General features: G+C 55.1%; 1 protein-coding gene across 1 annotated transcript in view; it reads left to right on the forward strand.

The window, feature by feature from the left end:
- The window catches only part of CACNA1E (calcium voltage-gated channel subunit alpha1 E), an 81,620-nt gene that overhangs the window by 4,756 nt on the left and 59,846 nt on the right, over nucleotides 1-17,018 (forward strand). Inside the window, exons 2-6 of the mRNA XM_030454868.1 lie at nucleotides 3,334-3,439; nucleotides 3,850-3,989; nucleotides 13,332-13,435; nucleotides 14,322-14,474; nucleotides 14,714-14,895. Coding sequence (XP_030310728.1) covers nucleotides 3,334-3,439; nucleotides 3,850-3,989; nucleotides 13,332-13,435; nucleotides 14,322-14,474; nucleotides 14,714-14,895 — 685 coding nt within the window. The remainder of the gene's footprint in view (nucleotides 1-3,333; nucleotides 3,440-3,849; nucleotides 3,990-13,331; nucleotides 13,436-14,321; nucleotides 14,475-14,713; nucleotides 14,896-17,018) is intronic.

Here is a 17,018-nt window from a genome sequence, read left to right on the forward strand (position 1 = left end):
AGGCATGAAATCATTCCTGCTCTTCTCACTGGCTCTCTGAGACAGGATTCCTCAAGAGCCCTTTTGGAGATGCCCACGTGGCCTCACTCCTCTGGCATTTTTTCTCCTCCCACACCTTCCTGTGCAGGGACAGAGAGAAGGCAAGGTCATCAAAGTGGAGAGGTGGAGTGGGGCTCTCCACAGCTCCTGGCTCTTTCCTGCATCTGGGGAGGGGTTTAATCTCACACTGAGCCTTTCCATCCATGTGCCATCAGCACCTGAAACTCATCCTCAGGGCTTGGAGCTGGGCATGCTCCCTGTGTGAGCAACGTAGATGTTCTGGGTGGGCTGGTTTGGGGATGGGAAGAAGGGGTGGTGACATCTGGAAGCAAGGCTCCAGCAGGGGCTGGACACCTCCCTGCCAGACACACCATGGAGCTCCAGGCATGGGGATAGCCTGCAGTGCCTGCTCCGGGTGGGCTGAGGAGTGGGTCTGGGAAGAAGAGAGGTCCTGGTGGTCTGGGGGCACCTTCCCCACCTCTGAGGCACCAGGAGGTAAGCATGGAGCTGCAGGTGTGGTGAGCACCGGCATCGGCTGAGTTGCTACGGAAACAAGTCAGGGGAGAGCGTTGGGGAAAGGAGATAAATCAATAAGAAAACCTATTTTTATCGGCTCCCTAATGATCCTCCAGCAGAAGCCAGACGAAGGAGGAGGAGAGGGCTGGAGAAAGACAGGTTTCATTATTGGGCTTGGAGGGGGGCGAGTGCCACTCTGTGTTTTGGGTGGCTGGAAGGTTGTGTAATTAAGACATCTAATGAGAGAGGGCACAGAGGAGCGATTGAGCGTTGCCCAGTGGGCTCCAGCGCTGAGCTGGGAGGACAGCATGGGGATGAAATTTCTGTTTCAGCCAGATGTTCCCACTGTTCCTCTGGGGAGGGCTTTCTTACCCTTGGCCTCCCCAAAGCAGGCACAGCTGGAGCTGCAGGGACCTGATTTCCATGGGCTTGCTGCTTTGCAGCTCTCACCCAGCTCCAGATGCAGCAGCCCGGGCTTGGCTCCTCGGAAAACTGGGCCGGTGGGGTTTGGAGAGGCACCTTGGGCAGTGACATCTTGCTTAGGGCAGTGATGGTCCTGCTTCCCTGGGACTGCATCTCCACTGACCCACATGCCAGATGCTCACCAGAGGTGGGATGGGAACGTGGTGACAGATGTGTGCTGTCAAGCCAGATGTTGGAGCCAGCAAGGATGTAGAGAGGCAAGCTGGGCTGCTGGCAGTGGGGGACCCGGCCCTGGCTTTGGAAAATTAGTGATTTCCCCACCTGGGTGTTTCCCCCATGGGATCAGCAGGAGCAGGGAAGAGGCAGTGCTCAGTGCCTGGGAGGGTCCCTGCTGGGAGGGACAGACGGACACGCGCCGCTCACACGTCTCATCTGGGCCAATGTGCCTGGTGCCTGGGGAGCTGGCTCTGCCGCCCCACTAACCCGCTGCTTGCTTTTAAGGCTGTGCTAATTGCTCACAGACTTTCAGGAAAATGAAACAACAGAAAAAAAAGAAAAAAGACCCTGCAGAGGCCTGGGGCCAAGTGCTGCAGAGCATCCGAGGGGAGCGGGGACAGCGTGGGGCTTTGGGGCTTTGGCCGGAGGGAAGTGAGATGAAAATTAAATCTCTGCTTGTGTTAAGCCTCGGGAGGAAAACCTCTGGGCTTTGGCCTCCTTCCGAGCTGCTTGCAGCTGGTGCCCGGCTGGCACCGAGGTCTGGGTGGTGAGTTCTGCAGCCATTGCTCTTTTGGTTTGCCTTTCACTCAGCAACCACTAATTTCACTGAGTGGTCTTTTAAATGCCTTGGCTGAATCTTTCCTGGCTCTTCTCCCTGCTGGGTTAAATCCATCCCAGCTCCTGCAGGCTCTCCTTGGCTGCCTGTCCTGGCCAGCTCTCCAGGACCTGCTGCTCCCCCCTTGCCCATGCCCATGGAGTTGCTGCCATGGGGGTCACGTTGTGGTTTCCAGTTTCCCATGCTTCTGACCAGCACTGGGATCTCTTCTCTTGCCCACTTGTTTCAGGCGTCTTGCTGTAGTCAGTGGCTTCCGTGGCCAAAAGCTAAAGGTGTGAAGGAGAGGATGATCGTTTTTCATGGGTGTTTGGCACCTCCTGGCCTGGGTGGTGGGAACCTGCAGCCACTGGGTCTGAAGAAGCCTGGTGTGGTGGGAAAGGGCTCAGCTGGGGCACTGGTCCCTGTGCTGGCTTGGGAGGGCAGCAACTTGAACAATTTATTTGTAGGCAAATCCATCCCAGGTGGGGTGGCACCCCCTTGCCACTGACCTGGGGAAGATGACACCCCTCCCTTGGTGGCAGCTGATGCATATCGTGACAGTACCACAGCTCTGGGATTTTGGATGGATGGGGTGGAGAAGGGATGTGCTGCCTGCTGATGAATCTCACCTTGGTTTGTGATTCAGGATAATGGGGCTGTTACTGCAGCGAGGTGGTAAAGGTGAAGGGGAGGTTGGAAAGATGTGGCTATCCTGTCCCTTGGAAGTGTTTTGTTTTGGAGGTTTGGGGTGGACCAGGCAGGAGGAGGAAGCTGTGTTTAGGGTGCTTTCCTGGTCACCAACCTCTCCTTCCCTCCTCCTTCCCCCCCCACTCACTCGGGTCCTCAGATCCAGTGTCTGCTGCCACTTGTCCTGGTGAGGGACTGCTCCTGGAGCAGGGGGTGTAAATGCTGATGTGGCTGTAGGATTTAGGACACTAGTGAGGGTCCAACCAGGCCCTATTGATAATGTTCTGCTACAGGTTCTCATTTGTGTGTCTGAGCTGGGATGTCTCCATCAGGAGTTTCAGCCCTGCCTGAATGGGAGTTCAGGCACCATCAGTGATCCTGAGCTGCGAGTGCTCAGCCTGGTGCTCTGCCAGGGAGAACCTCCCTGAGGCTGCCAGGGACCATGCCAAGCCCTTTTCCAGATGAAGCCCAACCTGCTCAGAGCCTTCTTGGCAAACCTTCATACTTGCATCTGTGTTCTGGGCTCCCACCATGAGCATCATCTTCCAAGACAGTTCACAGCCCAGCAAAGTCCCTTGGTTAAATGTCCCTTTGCTTGGGGAAGAACTTGATGATGCTCAGGAGGTCTCCAATGAGGAGGAGGGTCCTGGAGACTCTCACCATCACCCTTCTCATTTCCAAAAAGCACCAAGGTGGGCTTCACCCTCTGCCCTGGAGCAGGGAAGGTGAAAGCTGAGCTGTGTGTGTGCATGTGTCTGCAGGGAAAGCAGTGGTGGTGCTAATGGAGGGTGGGCAGGGGCTGGGCTGGGGGGTGGGGGATGTCATCCACCTCTTCTCTCCTCCTTAACTCCCTCCACTCCCTTTGAGTACATGATCCTGGCTACCATCATTGCCAACTGCATCGTGCTGGCCCTCGAGCAGCACCTCCCTGAGGATGACAAGACACCCATGTCACGGAGATTAGTAAGTACCATCTGTCCATCCCTCTGGGACCAGCTGAGGGGAGCCACCTCATCCTGCCAGGCAGTGCCTGCTGGTCTCAGGGCAGTGGGGCCGGAGTTTTTCTCCAGGACCCATCCCTTCAGCCTTCCTGGGGCTGCTGTCACATGCTCCCCTGCATGGGGTAAGGGTTCAGGAAGGTTTGAGCCCCTTAGAAGGTGAGATAGGGAAGGGGAATGGGGCAACTTAAGTGGGTCGTAGCTGTTTTGTTTTCAAGGTTGATTCTGGATGAGGACGGGCTGGGAAAGCTTCCTGAGGGCAGTGTGGGGCAGGGGAAGTTGGCACGGGACTCGAGTTGGGTCAGTATGAAACGGTTGGTGCTGTTGTTTGCTCCATTTCCCTCCCTGACTGTGTCACTGGTTCCCCTCTGGCAGGAGAAGACGGAGCCCTACTTCATTGGGATTTTCTGCTTTGAGGCTGGGATTAAGATCGTGGCTCTGGGCTTTGTTTTCCACAAGGGCTCGTACCTGCGCAACGGCTGGAACGTCATGGACTTCATCGTGGTGCTCAGCGGGTGAGCCTGGGGCTGGGGCACGAGGGCTCATCCTGCTGGGGACATGAGCTCCAGGGACCAGGACAAGGCCCTGCTTCCCTGTTGACAGTGCTGGATCTTCATCCCAATGAGGATGGTTTTCCCCTGCTGGAGGCTTGTGTTGGCTTTGCTGTGGGCAGGTAATGGGGGAACAAAGTGACCCATTGGGTGATGGAGGGCTGGCTCTGAGCTTTCCCCAGATGGTGGCCTGGCATCTGTCACCCATCTGGGCACGTGGTGAGGTGGGGGTGGAGTTGGGGGCACAGCACATTGGAATGGAAGTCCAATGAGCACCTTGATGTGGCTTGGGAGAGGTCTTAGTAAAAATCTCCGAGGGCAGGGAGAGAATGTCCTCTTGCCTTCCCAAGAACTTCCCAGCCTTCACTTGGTGCAGGATTTGGGAACAAGGTCCGTGAGGGGCTGTGCTCCGTGTGATGCATGCTCAGCATCCCCTGGGGGAATAGTGCACGTTCTTCATGGGTGCTGGTTGTGTCACTGGCAGTGTCACCTGCCAGGGAGGTGGCCCAGATCTGAGCTCTCCTCGTGGTGTGATGGGCTGTGCTGCTGGCATGGGAAGGAGCAGGGGCATTTGGGCTTGTGTTTGGTCAGCACTGATGGCTTAGGGAGAAGCCCCAGTGTGTTGGAGGCAGGTGGGTGCCTGCAGGCACAGGGGGGTCCCAGGAATGAGGTGCCTGGATTGTGGGGTTTTTGCACTCTGATGGTAACACCATGTTCCCAGTGGCCAGCTTGAGGTGTCCAGGCAGATGGTTCCTGTGGATCTCTGAGCATGTCATGGGCTCTGCTGGGTGCAGAGCAGTGGCAGGGTTGGGCAGGAAACTCGGGCACAGGAGTCGGGTGAGACACCCGAGGTCTGTTCTGAGGTGTTTGCTGCACAAACCTCTCCCTTGGCTCACAGCCTTCTCCTGGCACAGTGTGGGTCATGACACTGGGTGGCTTGGGGAGCTCTGCTGACCATCTCCTGCATGGGCATCCTCTGGGAATGCCAAGGGGGAAGCCCTGGGAGCAGGGTTTGGCCATGGACCTCTCCCTGCTGACAGTCACTGAGCTGGTGCTGAGTCAATGCTGAGCAGTTCTCACTGGGTGAGCCTCACCACCTCCTTTCCGTGCCACTCCAGGCCCTGTGCCAGGGAACCCATGGGTCCATGAAGGGCCGTTCATGCCAGGAGGTGCCTGGGTCCCCCCAGGCATTGCAGCCCTCTGGGGGCTGCTTCACCACCCTCTCCCCCTCGCTCACATCCTGGTGTTTGCTCCAGCAGCCAGATGAAAACCTCCCCGAGAGGATCCCTGTGCTCCTGGCACCAGTCAGCATGGGCTCACCAGGGGTTTTTGAGGCAAATTCTGTTGTTTGATGGGCGGCCTGCAGATTTTCTCCCCAGATTGTTTTGGGGGACCAAGTTGTCATCTCCTGCCCAGCCCTCAGCTCCTGCCCTTGCTGTGCAGTGCTGGCAGAGCTGCTGCTCCTCGGAGCCGTGGTGGTGCCTCCCGCGCGAGCAGCTCTTCGCCTGTTTGATCTGCTGAGTTCTTGGCAAATTTCTGCAGCAAATAATCCCTGGCTGGCAAATGACTTGCAAACAGCTTGTGGGGAGAGGGTTTGCACTTGGCGGTTCAGGCAGTGTTGGTTGTGTAAGGCGGGTGGGGGAGCCTGCACCAGGGAAGGGTGTGGGTTCGGGATCCTCTTACGGATTAAAGCTGCATTTGGGAACAGTGTGAATGCCTGGGCAGAGGCTGTCGAGCTGTTCATTGGGGTTTTGTTGTCACTTGGCAAGAGGCAGTGGCTGTGGTGGAGGGGGTGTTGTGAGCATCAGAGGTGTAGGGTAGTGCTCTCCTCTCCTCAGGGTGTGCTGACCTGTTTGGGATGCTGATGCATCCCATGGACCACAGGTGATACCTGTATGAGCAGAACCTAGCTCAGGATCCAACCCTCATGGCTCCAGAGGGATCCAGGATCATTCCCCTGTCCCTCCAAGGGTGACACATGGTATTACTCTTCCTTTCTTGATTTTTTTTTTATTTTTGCCACGTGTCTGGTGGGAGAGGTGGTTAATGCAGGTGGCTTCACCCTGACCCCTGGGGTATCCCAGGTACACTCTCCTTTGTGTTAATTAGCTTGATGAGAGGCTGCTGCCCTGAGCAGCCTCCTGGGACCTCATGCAGGAGTGGATGGCACTGACTTGTGTTCAGCTGGTGTTTGCTTCTTGTGTCAATACTTCCAGATGTTTTCATCTCGGTGGAAATCAACTCCCACCCAAAGCTCTCTGGTGCTAAAGCTTCCACCAGGGAACCAGTCGTCACAATTTGTAAACTCTTTCTGTTTATAACCTGTGCTCTCCAAATCATTACTGCTGCCTGAAAAACCAGCTTGTTCTCCCCCGGCTAAAAATATTTTTTCTCCAAAAATATTCATGAAATACCTTCCCTCATCCAGAGGCAGGGCTGGGGAGGGGAGGGTCTGTGCTTCCCCTGGGACCTGGGGGTGCTCACCTTGCCTGTGCATGGACCAGACATGGCCAGGAGCTGGGCTCATGGCCTGCCTGATGCAGTGTGTCTTGGTGAACAGGTAAAAAGAGGAAAACTGCTCAAAAAATGGTCAGAAAGGGCAGCAGGTCCTCTTAATCAGGGGTCCTGAGAAGGAGAGGTTGAAGGAGCTTCAGCCATCAGCAACTGGAACATCAGCTCCATGGGTGCAGTCAGTGTAACTCGGAGACCAAGCATCCTGATCCAGTCCTACCCCCTATTTGAAGGAGCTGATGATGAAAAAAAGGGTTAAATTCCCTCTGCAAATATGCAGGTGGGTGTGTGCTTCACACACTCCACTGCCTGAGCATCACAGCACCGTGTTGGCTTTTTTTTATAGCAGTTGCAGCAGTAATACAATAACACATTACGTGTGAGGTGAAGGGGCGGGTAACGCTTCTAACAACCAGGGGAGAAAAAAAAAAGAAGTAAAAATGGAAATCTAAAAGCCCTTGTGAAGTTGTGCTGCTCAGGAGCCGGGGAAGCAGCTGCTGTAAAACCAGGATAAATACACCGGGGCCACTAAAGGGAAGAGCTGGCGTCAGGGGTTTCTGGAGGATTTAATAACAGCCACTACACCTGGCTGCCTTTTGTGAAGCCCTTGGGCACTGTGGTTTTCATTAAGGAATTGTTGTGGGGTGGAGCATGGCCAAGGGGAGGCAGAAAGGAATGATGGCCAGCAGTGCCTGCCTTGCCCTCACCAAACCCGGAGCTTTGCATCGGGAGCATGGGGACAAGGAGGGCAGGTGGACAAGGAGCTCACTGTGGTCCTGCCTGGATTTTGGGGTGACTGTCCTGGAAAGTGCTCAGTGCCCTTTTAGCAGTCCCCAGGGGCAGAGGTGAGGATGCTTTGCCCTTTGGTATTAGCACACCTTGAGCAGCCCAGGTTCTGTGATGCTTAGGTGGCCCTTTTGGTCCTGGAGGTCTAGAGATAGATGGGGAGAGTCCTTGGTCAGGCACTGGCAGCAGCTGTGAGCAGGAATATTCATATCATAGACTCTGAGAATCATTTGAGTTGAAAGGAACCTTTAAAGGTCAACTAGCTCAACCCCCCTGCAGCAAGCAGGGACACCTCTCACTAGACCTCTCACTCAGAACCCCATCCAGCCTGGCCTTGAATGTGTCCAGGCAAGGGGCAGCCACAGCTTCTCACCACCCTGAGTGTAAAAAGTTCTTCCTTATATCCAGTCTGAATCTAGATATGAAATCTCTTTCCGTTTGAAACCATCACCCCCTCATTCTGTCACTCCAGGCCCTTGTCCCAAGTCCCTCCCCAGCTTTCCTGGAGCCCCTCCAGGCACTGGAAGCTGCTCCAAGGGCTCCTCAGAGCCTTCTCCTTCTCTTCCCCAGGCTGAACACCCCCAGCTGTCTCAGGAGTGCTCAAACCCCAGATCATCTGCATGGCCCTGAGGTTTGGGGTGCCTGGCATGGCAGGTGTGGGTGTGTGTACCTGTGCTCTGCCCCTCCTGCTGACACCTGCCTTGTCCTGATGGAGCCAGGAAGGACACTGCAGCTCCGGGCAGGGAATCCTGGGGGAGCAGACACAAGGTTGGGGAGAATAAATGTTATATTGGGGCACAAGAGCAGCTTCCCCACACGGTTATTCTGCTGGAAGCTGTGCCAGTAAATCTGTGCTCTGCTGTACCAGGACAGAGACAGCCCTGAGTCCAAAAATTAAGCTCAAATACTTCGATCACCCAGACAAGAATTTTTTCTCCTTTTCTCTTCTCCTTTCAGGAGAGAACCAGTCTCCAACCTGATGTCTCCCCTCTCTCCCACCCCTTTCCCAGCTCTTTCCTTCCAGGACAATTAGTAAAGTGTTTGGTCTTTCGTTTGGATGAATAATTAATCCCCTGGCTTTGTGAATGATTCATGTGCCATATGCCACACAATGGGATGTGCCTGAGGTTGGCACCTGGCACAAAGGGCAGAACCCTCTCCCCAGGGAGAGGATGGGGTGGGTGGTGAGGGAAAATCCCTGGTGGGGTGAGAGAGGCCATAGGGTGACCCCTGGGCAGGCAAGTCCAAGGCTCTGGCTTTGTGTCCGAGGGGTCATTTCCCTTCTCCAGTCACAGGATCCAGCCCACATCAGGTGCTTTGCCTCTTCCTTCTTGGGGAGACCTTAGAGCACCTCCCCGTAGCAGAAGGAGCTCCAGCATAGATGGGGAGGGACTTGGGACAAGGGCCTGGAGGGATGGGATGATGGGGAGAACATTTATCTGACTGGAAGAGGTGAGTCTGAATACAGGGGACTTGTCCATGAAGAGGTGGCTTTAAAGACCATTTCATCCCCCTGCTGAAGGCAGGTTTTGTCAGCACCTCGCAGGGATCCATTGCTGCCTGGTTCAGGGATTTTGAAGCTGCCAGGAAAGATGGGATCAGCAGCTTTGCAGCTGTGCCAATCCATTTGTGTCATGGCCCCAAAACCTAGAAAGAGCAAAAGAAGGTGCTGGAGGCTTTAAGGTTGCTCTGAACTGTGCCATGGGCATTTGGACCTGGTTCATGTCCCTATCCCTTGGTATCCCCAAAGCAGGATCACTGTGCTCCGTGGGGGCATCCTCAGGGTGGGTGTCCCAATCCTGCTGGCCCCATGTGGAGCAAAGTTTGGACCCCAGTGTAGGCTCCTGGACCCAAGAATCCAACCTGCTGCTTGTGATGCTGTGAGGAGAAGGCAGGGATTGAGCCACCAGCAGAAAAGGGCAAGAACGGGGTAAATTCATCAGGTAACTTACTTTCCATGAGCTGTTTGACCAGTGTATTAATTATGAAGAAGTCTCCCCCGTTGAGTCGGGTGGCAGTGCAAGCCTTCAGGGGCCTTTCCACTTAATTATAAATGCTAATTTTACACATCAGCCAGCCAGCCAGCATCCTGCCTGCCCTAGATTCTGAGCTGAGGTTATCCTGTCTCGGCCCCATCCCTCCCTCCTCCCTGCAGACCTTGGCTGGGAAGGTTTTTCTGCAGGTGCCTCTGCACCAGGGCTCCCTGCTGGTGATGGGCAAGGGATGCAGAGTTTGGGGTCGGTGGTGGTGGGTGAATAACCTGAGGGGTTTATTCATTCATTCTGGGAGTCTGATCATTCTGGGGGTTCAAGCCTTGTCCTGGGGTACGTGGTGCAGCACACCCTGAGCTGGGGGTGCTGTCCCCAAGGGACATCCAAGGGGATGGCTGGGGACATGGGGGGTGCTCTGTGGGGGGTGTTGGTGCCCGGATTTGGTGCTGGTTTTGTGCCAGCCAAAGGGCTCTGCAGGGGCAGGGTCACTGCACACTGCTCCTGCTTTGCTCTGCTGATTCCCAAGTACAGAGAGAGTCATCATTCTGAACGAGATTATTTCTTATTTTCAGGACTTTTGTGTGTGTGTGTGTGTGTGTGTGTGTGTGTGTCCTCACCCCCTCCAAAAGGGGAGAAATCAACCCCTGTGTGCAGGGCTCCAGGTGTAGGTGAGGTGTGTGCTGAGCACCCAGCCCCAGCTCGCCCTGTGCTCTCCAGCCTCTCAGGGAAGGAAAACAGAGTAATCATCCTGGTTGCAAACAGAAAGCAAAGGATTATTGTTTTATTTTTTTTTCCCCTCTGAAAGCTTGTTTTTGTCTGCTGGTGATTGCTCACTATTCAATTATACTTTGGGCATTAGCATCTATTTCCCATCATGCCCCCTCTCTCATTTGCATTCTCCCAATAGCTCCTCTCTGCTCCGTTCCCCACCTGAAGTGTCTTCCCTCCTTCCTCCGAAGAAGTAAAAGTAACCCCTTTGCCTGTGTGACCTATAAAAACGCCTTCACTTTCCCTTTTTTTTTTTTTTTTCTCCCCCCCCCTTCTTCTTTTTTCCTCCGGTACATATGATGAAAAGCATGAGATCACTGGGATTTTTATAGCCCAATCTGGCAGCTTTTTCAAATAACTTGGATGGTGAGGTGTAATTTTAGTTTGGGTCCTTGCCTAAAAATAAAGAATAATTATTAGCACATCAGACGTGGATATTGTAAGTGTTCAGAAAGGGTTTAAATTGTTCTGGAGGTACTGGAGCTGCTGCCCTGTGTCAGCACAAAAGTCTGTTGTGGCCTGAGTCCCAACTCTGTGCTCTGCAGCCTTGGGAACTGCAAGACTTGTCAAGAAAAAATCAGAAATGGGTCATGCTGGGTGATGGAGATACGGGTGGGTCTCTGAAAAAAAAAAAAAAAAAAAAGGAAAAAAAAGGCATTATTAGAGCAATAAACAAGCAATTAAGAGGTGAGATGCTGAAAACCAAAGCAGGAGGGTGTGTTTGGAGTGTTGTATTTGTTGTCACAGTAAGGTGGTGATGCCTGTGCATGCTAGTGGAGCCTGGCTGTCAAGGAGAGGTGATGTCTGAAGCCTTGGGAAAGGCAGGCAAAAGCCTTCCTTGCATGCCCAGGAGCTTGTTTGGCTGTTCCCAGCCACTCAAATCAGTTTCAGGGTGGTTGAGGGCTGCTCAGACCCTGCCCACAGGCCCTGGGGGTGCCTGGGGCTCTGGGATGGATGGATTTGCTCAGAGCAGCACAAGGATGTGCAGGCACCTATTTGATAGCAGGGGGTGGGGGGACAATTACCATTTTGGTGTTGGTGGGAGGACACATCTGCAATGCAAAAATCTTGCCCTGGTGATCTGTCCAAACCTCCTTCCCAAAAGCTCCTGTGTTGTCCCCTGTCCCCCAGCGGGGACAAGGAGCATGTCACCTTGCCACAGAGGAGTCCCATTCTTAGCAGCTAATTTAGAGCTCTGGGAAGCAGTGCCCTGGAATCTCCTGAACCTTGCCTGAAGGCTGCAGCAGCTCCCCAGCCCTTCAAACAAATCTGGGTTAGCTGAGGACTCTGCAGCCCTGCTCCCCCCCACTGCCACGGGTGGAGTGGGGGTCCTGCCCTGGGGAGCTCTGCAGTGGGGCTGGGACTGGTCAGGCTCTACCTCCATCCATCCCTCCCTGGGCCCAGGGCTGGTGCTGCTCCTGGAGGAAGGGGGGAGCTGTCAGTCCTGCTCTGCTGCCAGCAGCATTCCAGTTTGGCCATTCCCCGTGCTGGGAGCCCTTGGTAGAAGAGCTGGAGTCTGCGTCCAGCCCAGGAGCATCCCTGGTCTCCTGGAGGTGCTCAGCCCCCTCTGGGATTGGTGCCTTTCCCTGGTCCCTCTGGGAGGCTGCTGGGATGCCAGGCATAGCAACGTGAGGAGCAGAGGCTGAGGGAGGGTCTCGGGGTCCCCAGGGCAGTGTTGGGCACAGCTTGTTCTCTACACTGGTGTTTTGAGGAGCTCTGGGTTCCCCTGCTCTTGCCTGCAGGTTGCTCGGAGGAGCTGAAAGCAGCAGTGTCCTCCTCTCTCCCACACTGCCAAGTGGCTCTGATTTATCACACCTGTTGGTTGGGGGTTACACCCCATTTAACCCAAACCTCTGGCTGCTCCAGACGTAACTTTGAAGTCCCTTTTCTGCTTTCCCATCAGCCGTGGGGCTAGAGGTAGCTGGTCAGGGGCATGGAGACAAAAGGAGAGTGCCATGAAGGGTAGAAGGTCCCGGTGTATCCTGGGGATAAGCATCCTGATGGATGGGTGATGCATCCCAGCTGCTGCCAGGGCCAGGCTTTGGAGCCAGCCTGGGGCAGGGAGGGAGAGGGAACAGGGGTTGGGAGAATTTCCTGCGCTGGTGGGAGAGTGTTCCTGCTGCTGGGGTATCCTAGGAAACCCAGCCACCTTTCTGGAGGGGCAGGTTGGTACCTGCTGTACCTCGGGGAGAGGGGGAGAGAAAGAGTCCTAATTGCTCAGCACGCCAGAGAGCTGCTCTGGCCTGTAATTAGATGAATTAGTGGAACAATGACCCAGTTTCCCTCCGTTTTTTGGACTGCTGCAACCAGCCCTGAGGTTGCTCTCTCTCTCTGTCCTGCTTCCCCCCCTGTCCCCTCCTCACCCATCTCCTGCCTCCTCCACCTTCTCTTCCTTCTCCTTGCTCAGCACCCCAGTGACCAAGCTTGGATGGGATGGGAGGTGATGAGCTCTGGCACTGCCATCTGTGTTCCCACAGCTCTGCCAGTGTCCCCAGGCTGTGCTGTCCCATCACCCCAGCACGTACGGGGGGTCCCAAGTATCTCCACTGCTGGACTCACTGTCCCCAGACTCCCTTTGCCCCTGTTTGTTTTCCAGAGATGGGCTTGGAAAAAAAAAAATCCATATGTTTTAAAAGAAAACCTCTGGAGTCCTTCCTTGTGCATGCTGGGTGCCTTCCAAGGTCATCAGACTGTCATGACTATAGATTTTGGAATGTGTGAGGTTCTTTTCTTTTGGCAGTCCCAGAGATGGGACTCTGAGGAAGCTCTGTGGGTGGGGAAAGCCAGAACGGGCTGGAGCTGCTGCCAGGAGAGGGAGGTGGCTGTCAGAGCAGCATGGGTGACCAGCAGAAGAGTAAAGTGACCACCAGAGGAGCTGCCCCCATCTCTGGGGGGACCATCTCTGCCTGGAGGCTGTTTCAGCCCATCAGTTGTGATGAGCATTGACTGCATGGCAGGGGTGATGCTCAGCCCTGTGGGGCAAGGTTGTTCCCAGCCTTACTGGGGTGTGTGTGGGTGCTGCCAAGGCTGGGTGGCCCCTGGGTGGCTTTGGCTGGCCAGAACAGCCCATGAAGTTTGATGCCAGCATCGAGCTGTTCTTGCTGGCCCGTGGGCTTTGAGAGGTGTGTAATCTCTGTACCATGGACATGGTGCTCCTCGTGGCTCCCTGCAGCCTGGTGTGAGAATGTGGCACCAGGGTGACCAAGGGCTCTGCCCGGGGTGACTCTGCTCTCTCCCTGTCTGCCCACAGCATCCTCGCCACCGCTGGGACACACTTCAACACCCACGTGGACCTGAGGACTCTGAGGGCCGTGCGTGTGCTCAGACCTCTGAAGCTCGTCTCGGGCATCCCCAGTAAGTTGGGTGATCCTGGTCCTCCCCCTGGGGTGTCTTCATCCATCCCTGATGTCCTTCCAAGGGACAGGGGTGTCCTTGTGCCACCTTGGAGATGCAGGGCACAACCAGGGGAAAGGGAGACAAACTTCCCCAGGTAGTGGGGATCACACATGGGGTTGGGCTTTTTGTATGGGGGTGCAGTGAGAGGACAAGGGGCAGTGGTTTCAAACTTGAAGAGGAGAGATTTAGGTGGGACATTAGGAAGAAATTCTTCCCTGTGGGGGTATTGAGACCCTGTCCCAAGTTGCTCAAGGAACCTGTGGCTGCCCCAGCCCTGGCAGTGTCTCAGCCCAGGTTGGATGGGGCTTGGAGCAACCTGACCATGCAGGGGGTTGGAGCTGGATGAGCTTTAGGGTCCCTTCCTACCCAAACTATTCTCTCATCTTCCCAGCCATCCCTTGGGTGGCCTGCAGGGGAGGGGACTGTTGGGTGGCAGCAGTTTGTGTCCCCAGGTGGCATTTCACCCCATCCAGCCTGCTCTGTGCTGGCACAGGGCTGGGCTCGGCGGCTCTGCTTCCCAGGCCAGAAGGCAGTGGGTGGATCCTTTCAGGACTGAGGTTTATTCAGGGGAGATTTTAGTTCTTTTAGCAAGATTTTATCTGCCGGCATGAGGATATATAAAGAAACCAGGCTGCTGCTGGTGCTGCTCCTCCTGCCCTGCAGCCTGGCCCCCTTGCTCCTCTGGGGATGGTGCTGTCCTCTGGGGTCCTCAGCTCTGGGGATGCTCCAGGCTGTGGTGGCCTCCTGCATTTGTCTGAGTGCTGTTCCTCCTCTGCTCACCCTGGGGATGGCCTTGCCCTTGTGCAGCACCACACTGAGCTGTGCTCCTCTTCTCCCCTCCCAGGCCTGCAGATTGTGCTGAAATCCATCATGAAGGCCATGGTGCCTCTCCTCCAGATTGGCTTGCTGCTCTTCTTCGCCATCCTCATGTTTGCCATCATTGGCCTGGAGTTTTACAGTGGGAAGCTGCACCGAGCCTGCTACACAAACAATTCAGGTGGGGAGAAGGGCCCTGAACCTGCTTTGCATCTGTTGGGTGGAGAACAGCTGGGATGAGTGCCTGTTGCCATTGGAAGGATCTGAGAAGGTCCCTTGGTTGTGATCAGGGTGTCCCAGTTTCTTAGGGCAGCAGTTGATGTGCAGCCAGGGCTGGTCCCAGGGGTGTCCCTTGCTCTGCCCCAAGTCCATCTGCACTCTGTCCCTTGCCTTTATCTTACCTCTGTCGTGTGCCTGCAGGTGAACTGGAGGAGCTGGACCCTCCCCATCCCTGTGGAGTGCAGGGTTGTCCCCCGGGCTACGAGTGCCGGGAGTGGATCGGTCCCAACGATGGGATCACTCAGTTTGACAACATCCTCTTTGCTGTGCTGACTGTCTTCCAGTGCATCACCATGGAAGGCTGGACCACAGTCCTGTACAATGTGAGTAGTGCTGCTCCAGGGCTTCTCTGGGCAGCTGGGCATGGGGAAAGGGAGCTGGAAATCAGATTTCTCTGTCCTGGAAGCCTGTGAGGTGCTGATTTTCCTTTGGGACGGGGTGGGTTGTTCCTATCTGGGCACAAGACCGGGGATAGAGAGGCCTGTTCTCTGTCTCTGGGCAAAGGGGCTCTAAGGCCTCAGTCCCCAGCTCCAGGCTGGGTGTTGCAACCATCACAGAGAGCAGAACCTCATGGGTACAGGCTGCAGCAAGCCTGGGCATGGGGAGCAGGGTTGCATCCTTCCTCCCCTCCTCCTGCTGTGCTCTCCGGGGCAGCTCTGTGGGAGTGGATGTGGTTGCTGGGCACTGTGCATCTGCTCTCCCTGGGCACCAGGTGATGGATGTACTTGCATCCCAGCAGCAGCCTTGGGAAACCCCAGGGCTGGGCTCAGACCCCTTCCCCCGGGTTGGGTTCTGACAGAGAGCTTGAGACCCTTTGGTATCTGTTCTGTGAACATCTGTGGGTGCTGATGCAGCTGGACTGGGTCCCTGTGGTTTGCAGCCACTTGAGGTTGCAATGCCTGAGCCCTTGAGGGACAGAGGGAGCAGCTGGGAGGCAAAGCTGGAAGCTGCAGGTGATCTCAAAGCACAGGATCATTGTGGGTGATGCTCTAGTTTATGGGCTAGAAGCAACTGTGCCAGTTATGTTCCCAGCCTCGGCTCAGCATCAATTTTGGTGTCATGGCCCCAGGAATAACATAAAAACATTCCCATGACTCCTGGAGAGTTGCAGAGTGGCATTGCTCTGCAGGAGGCAGCCTGCCTGCCTTGTGGTGTCAAACTTGCTCTGCCAGTTACCTGTTTGTCAGCAGAAAGGCTGCATTTGCACCCCAGATGAAGGCAGAGTGTTGCCCATGTTGGGGCACCCTCCTGCTCCCTCCCTCCCTCCCTCCCAGGAACCTTCTGGGGTGCTGGGTGGTTTGTGCTGCCATGAAACCCAGGCTGGGGTAGAAAGAGGAAAATTCTTAGCAAGGGGCTGACCTTGCCACCAGGATTTGATTCTCCTTCTCTTAAAGGAGACGGCGGTGTCTGAATCTTGATGCTTTGGTGTGGAAATTAAGGAGGATTGAACCACCAGAGACTTGAAACCAAAAAAAAAAAAAAAGACCATTTCTTGGCCAGTCCTGGCATACTGATGAGATGAGAGGCTTGACTACAGCTCCTGTTGCCCAGCTACAATTGAGCCTAGCAGGAAGGTGATTTTTCCTGTCTGGCACTCTGGTTCCCCTGCCCTTAGCATGGCTCGGTGGGTGTTTCTGGCTCTCACTGCTCTGCCACAGCCCCTGTCTCCTGCCCTTTGGGGTGTCCTTACTGGGAAGGCTGGAGCTGATCTGGTCAGGGGCCTGGGATTTGCCAACCCACCCCCTGGATCTGCAGGGGTGGGAGGGAAGGGAGATGCTGCAGGACATACCTGGTGGGATCCCCTGTTCACCACCATTTCTGCTGAATCAGAGCATCTCCAGGATGGTTTGGTTTTTTTTTGGGGGGTGTCTTTATATTTATATCTAAATAATCTTCCTGGTTACAGTGAGGAACATGTGCACTGTCATGATGTCCCCAGTGATCAGGACCATAAGGTACCTCCTTTTCCTGCTCCTTTACAACGAGCCAGCTATTACTTACCTATAATTGAAAGGATTAGGGCCCTTCCTTGCCTTTTAATTGGATGAGGACCTGGGCATTGGGAGTCAGATGCTGCTGATTCACTCTGGGAGGTGGTCAGGGATGGACACTTCTCCCAGCACTGTCAGACTGTGTCCCCTGCTCCCCATGGGGCCACCAGCTAAATCACAGGGTGCTCCCTCCTTTCCCTGCTTGGAGGCAGCAAAACAGGCTTCTGCATTTTTTTTTTTTATTATTTTTAAACTGAAAAACAAGGTACACTGGTGGGGGATGTTGGTCGCAGGGGGGATGCTGGAGGAGGGTAGGGCAAGAGCAGAAAGCCACTGCTGTCACCTTCGTCACTTGGAGCAGCAAAGCAGAGCTGGATCCTGCTCCCCACCAGCATGGACCTTGCCCAGCACATGTCCTCAGTGTGAGGAAGCCTCCACTTTCCCACCCAAGTCAA

This window comes from Calypte anna, chromosome 8 (assembly GCF_003957555.1).
Source record: "Calypte anna isolate BGI_N300 chromosome 8, bCalAnn1_v1.p, whole genome shotgun sequence".
In the NCBI taxonomy this organism is placed as follows: domain Eukaryota; kingdom Metazoa; phylum Chordata; class Aves; order Apodiformes; family Trochilidae; genus Calypte; species Calypte anna.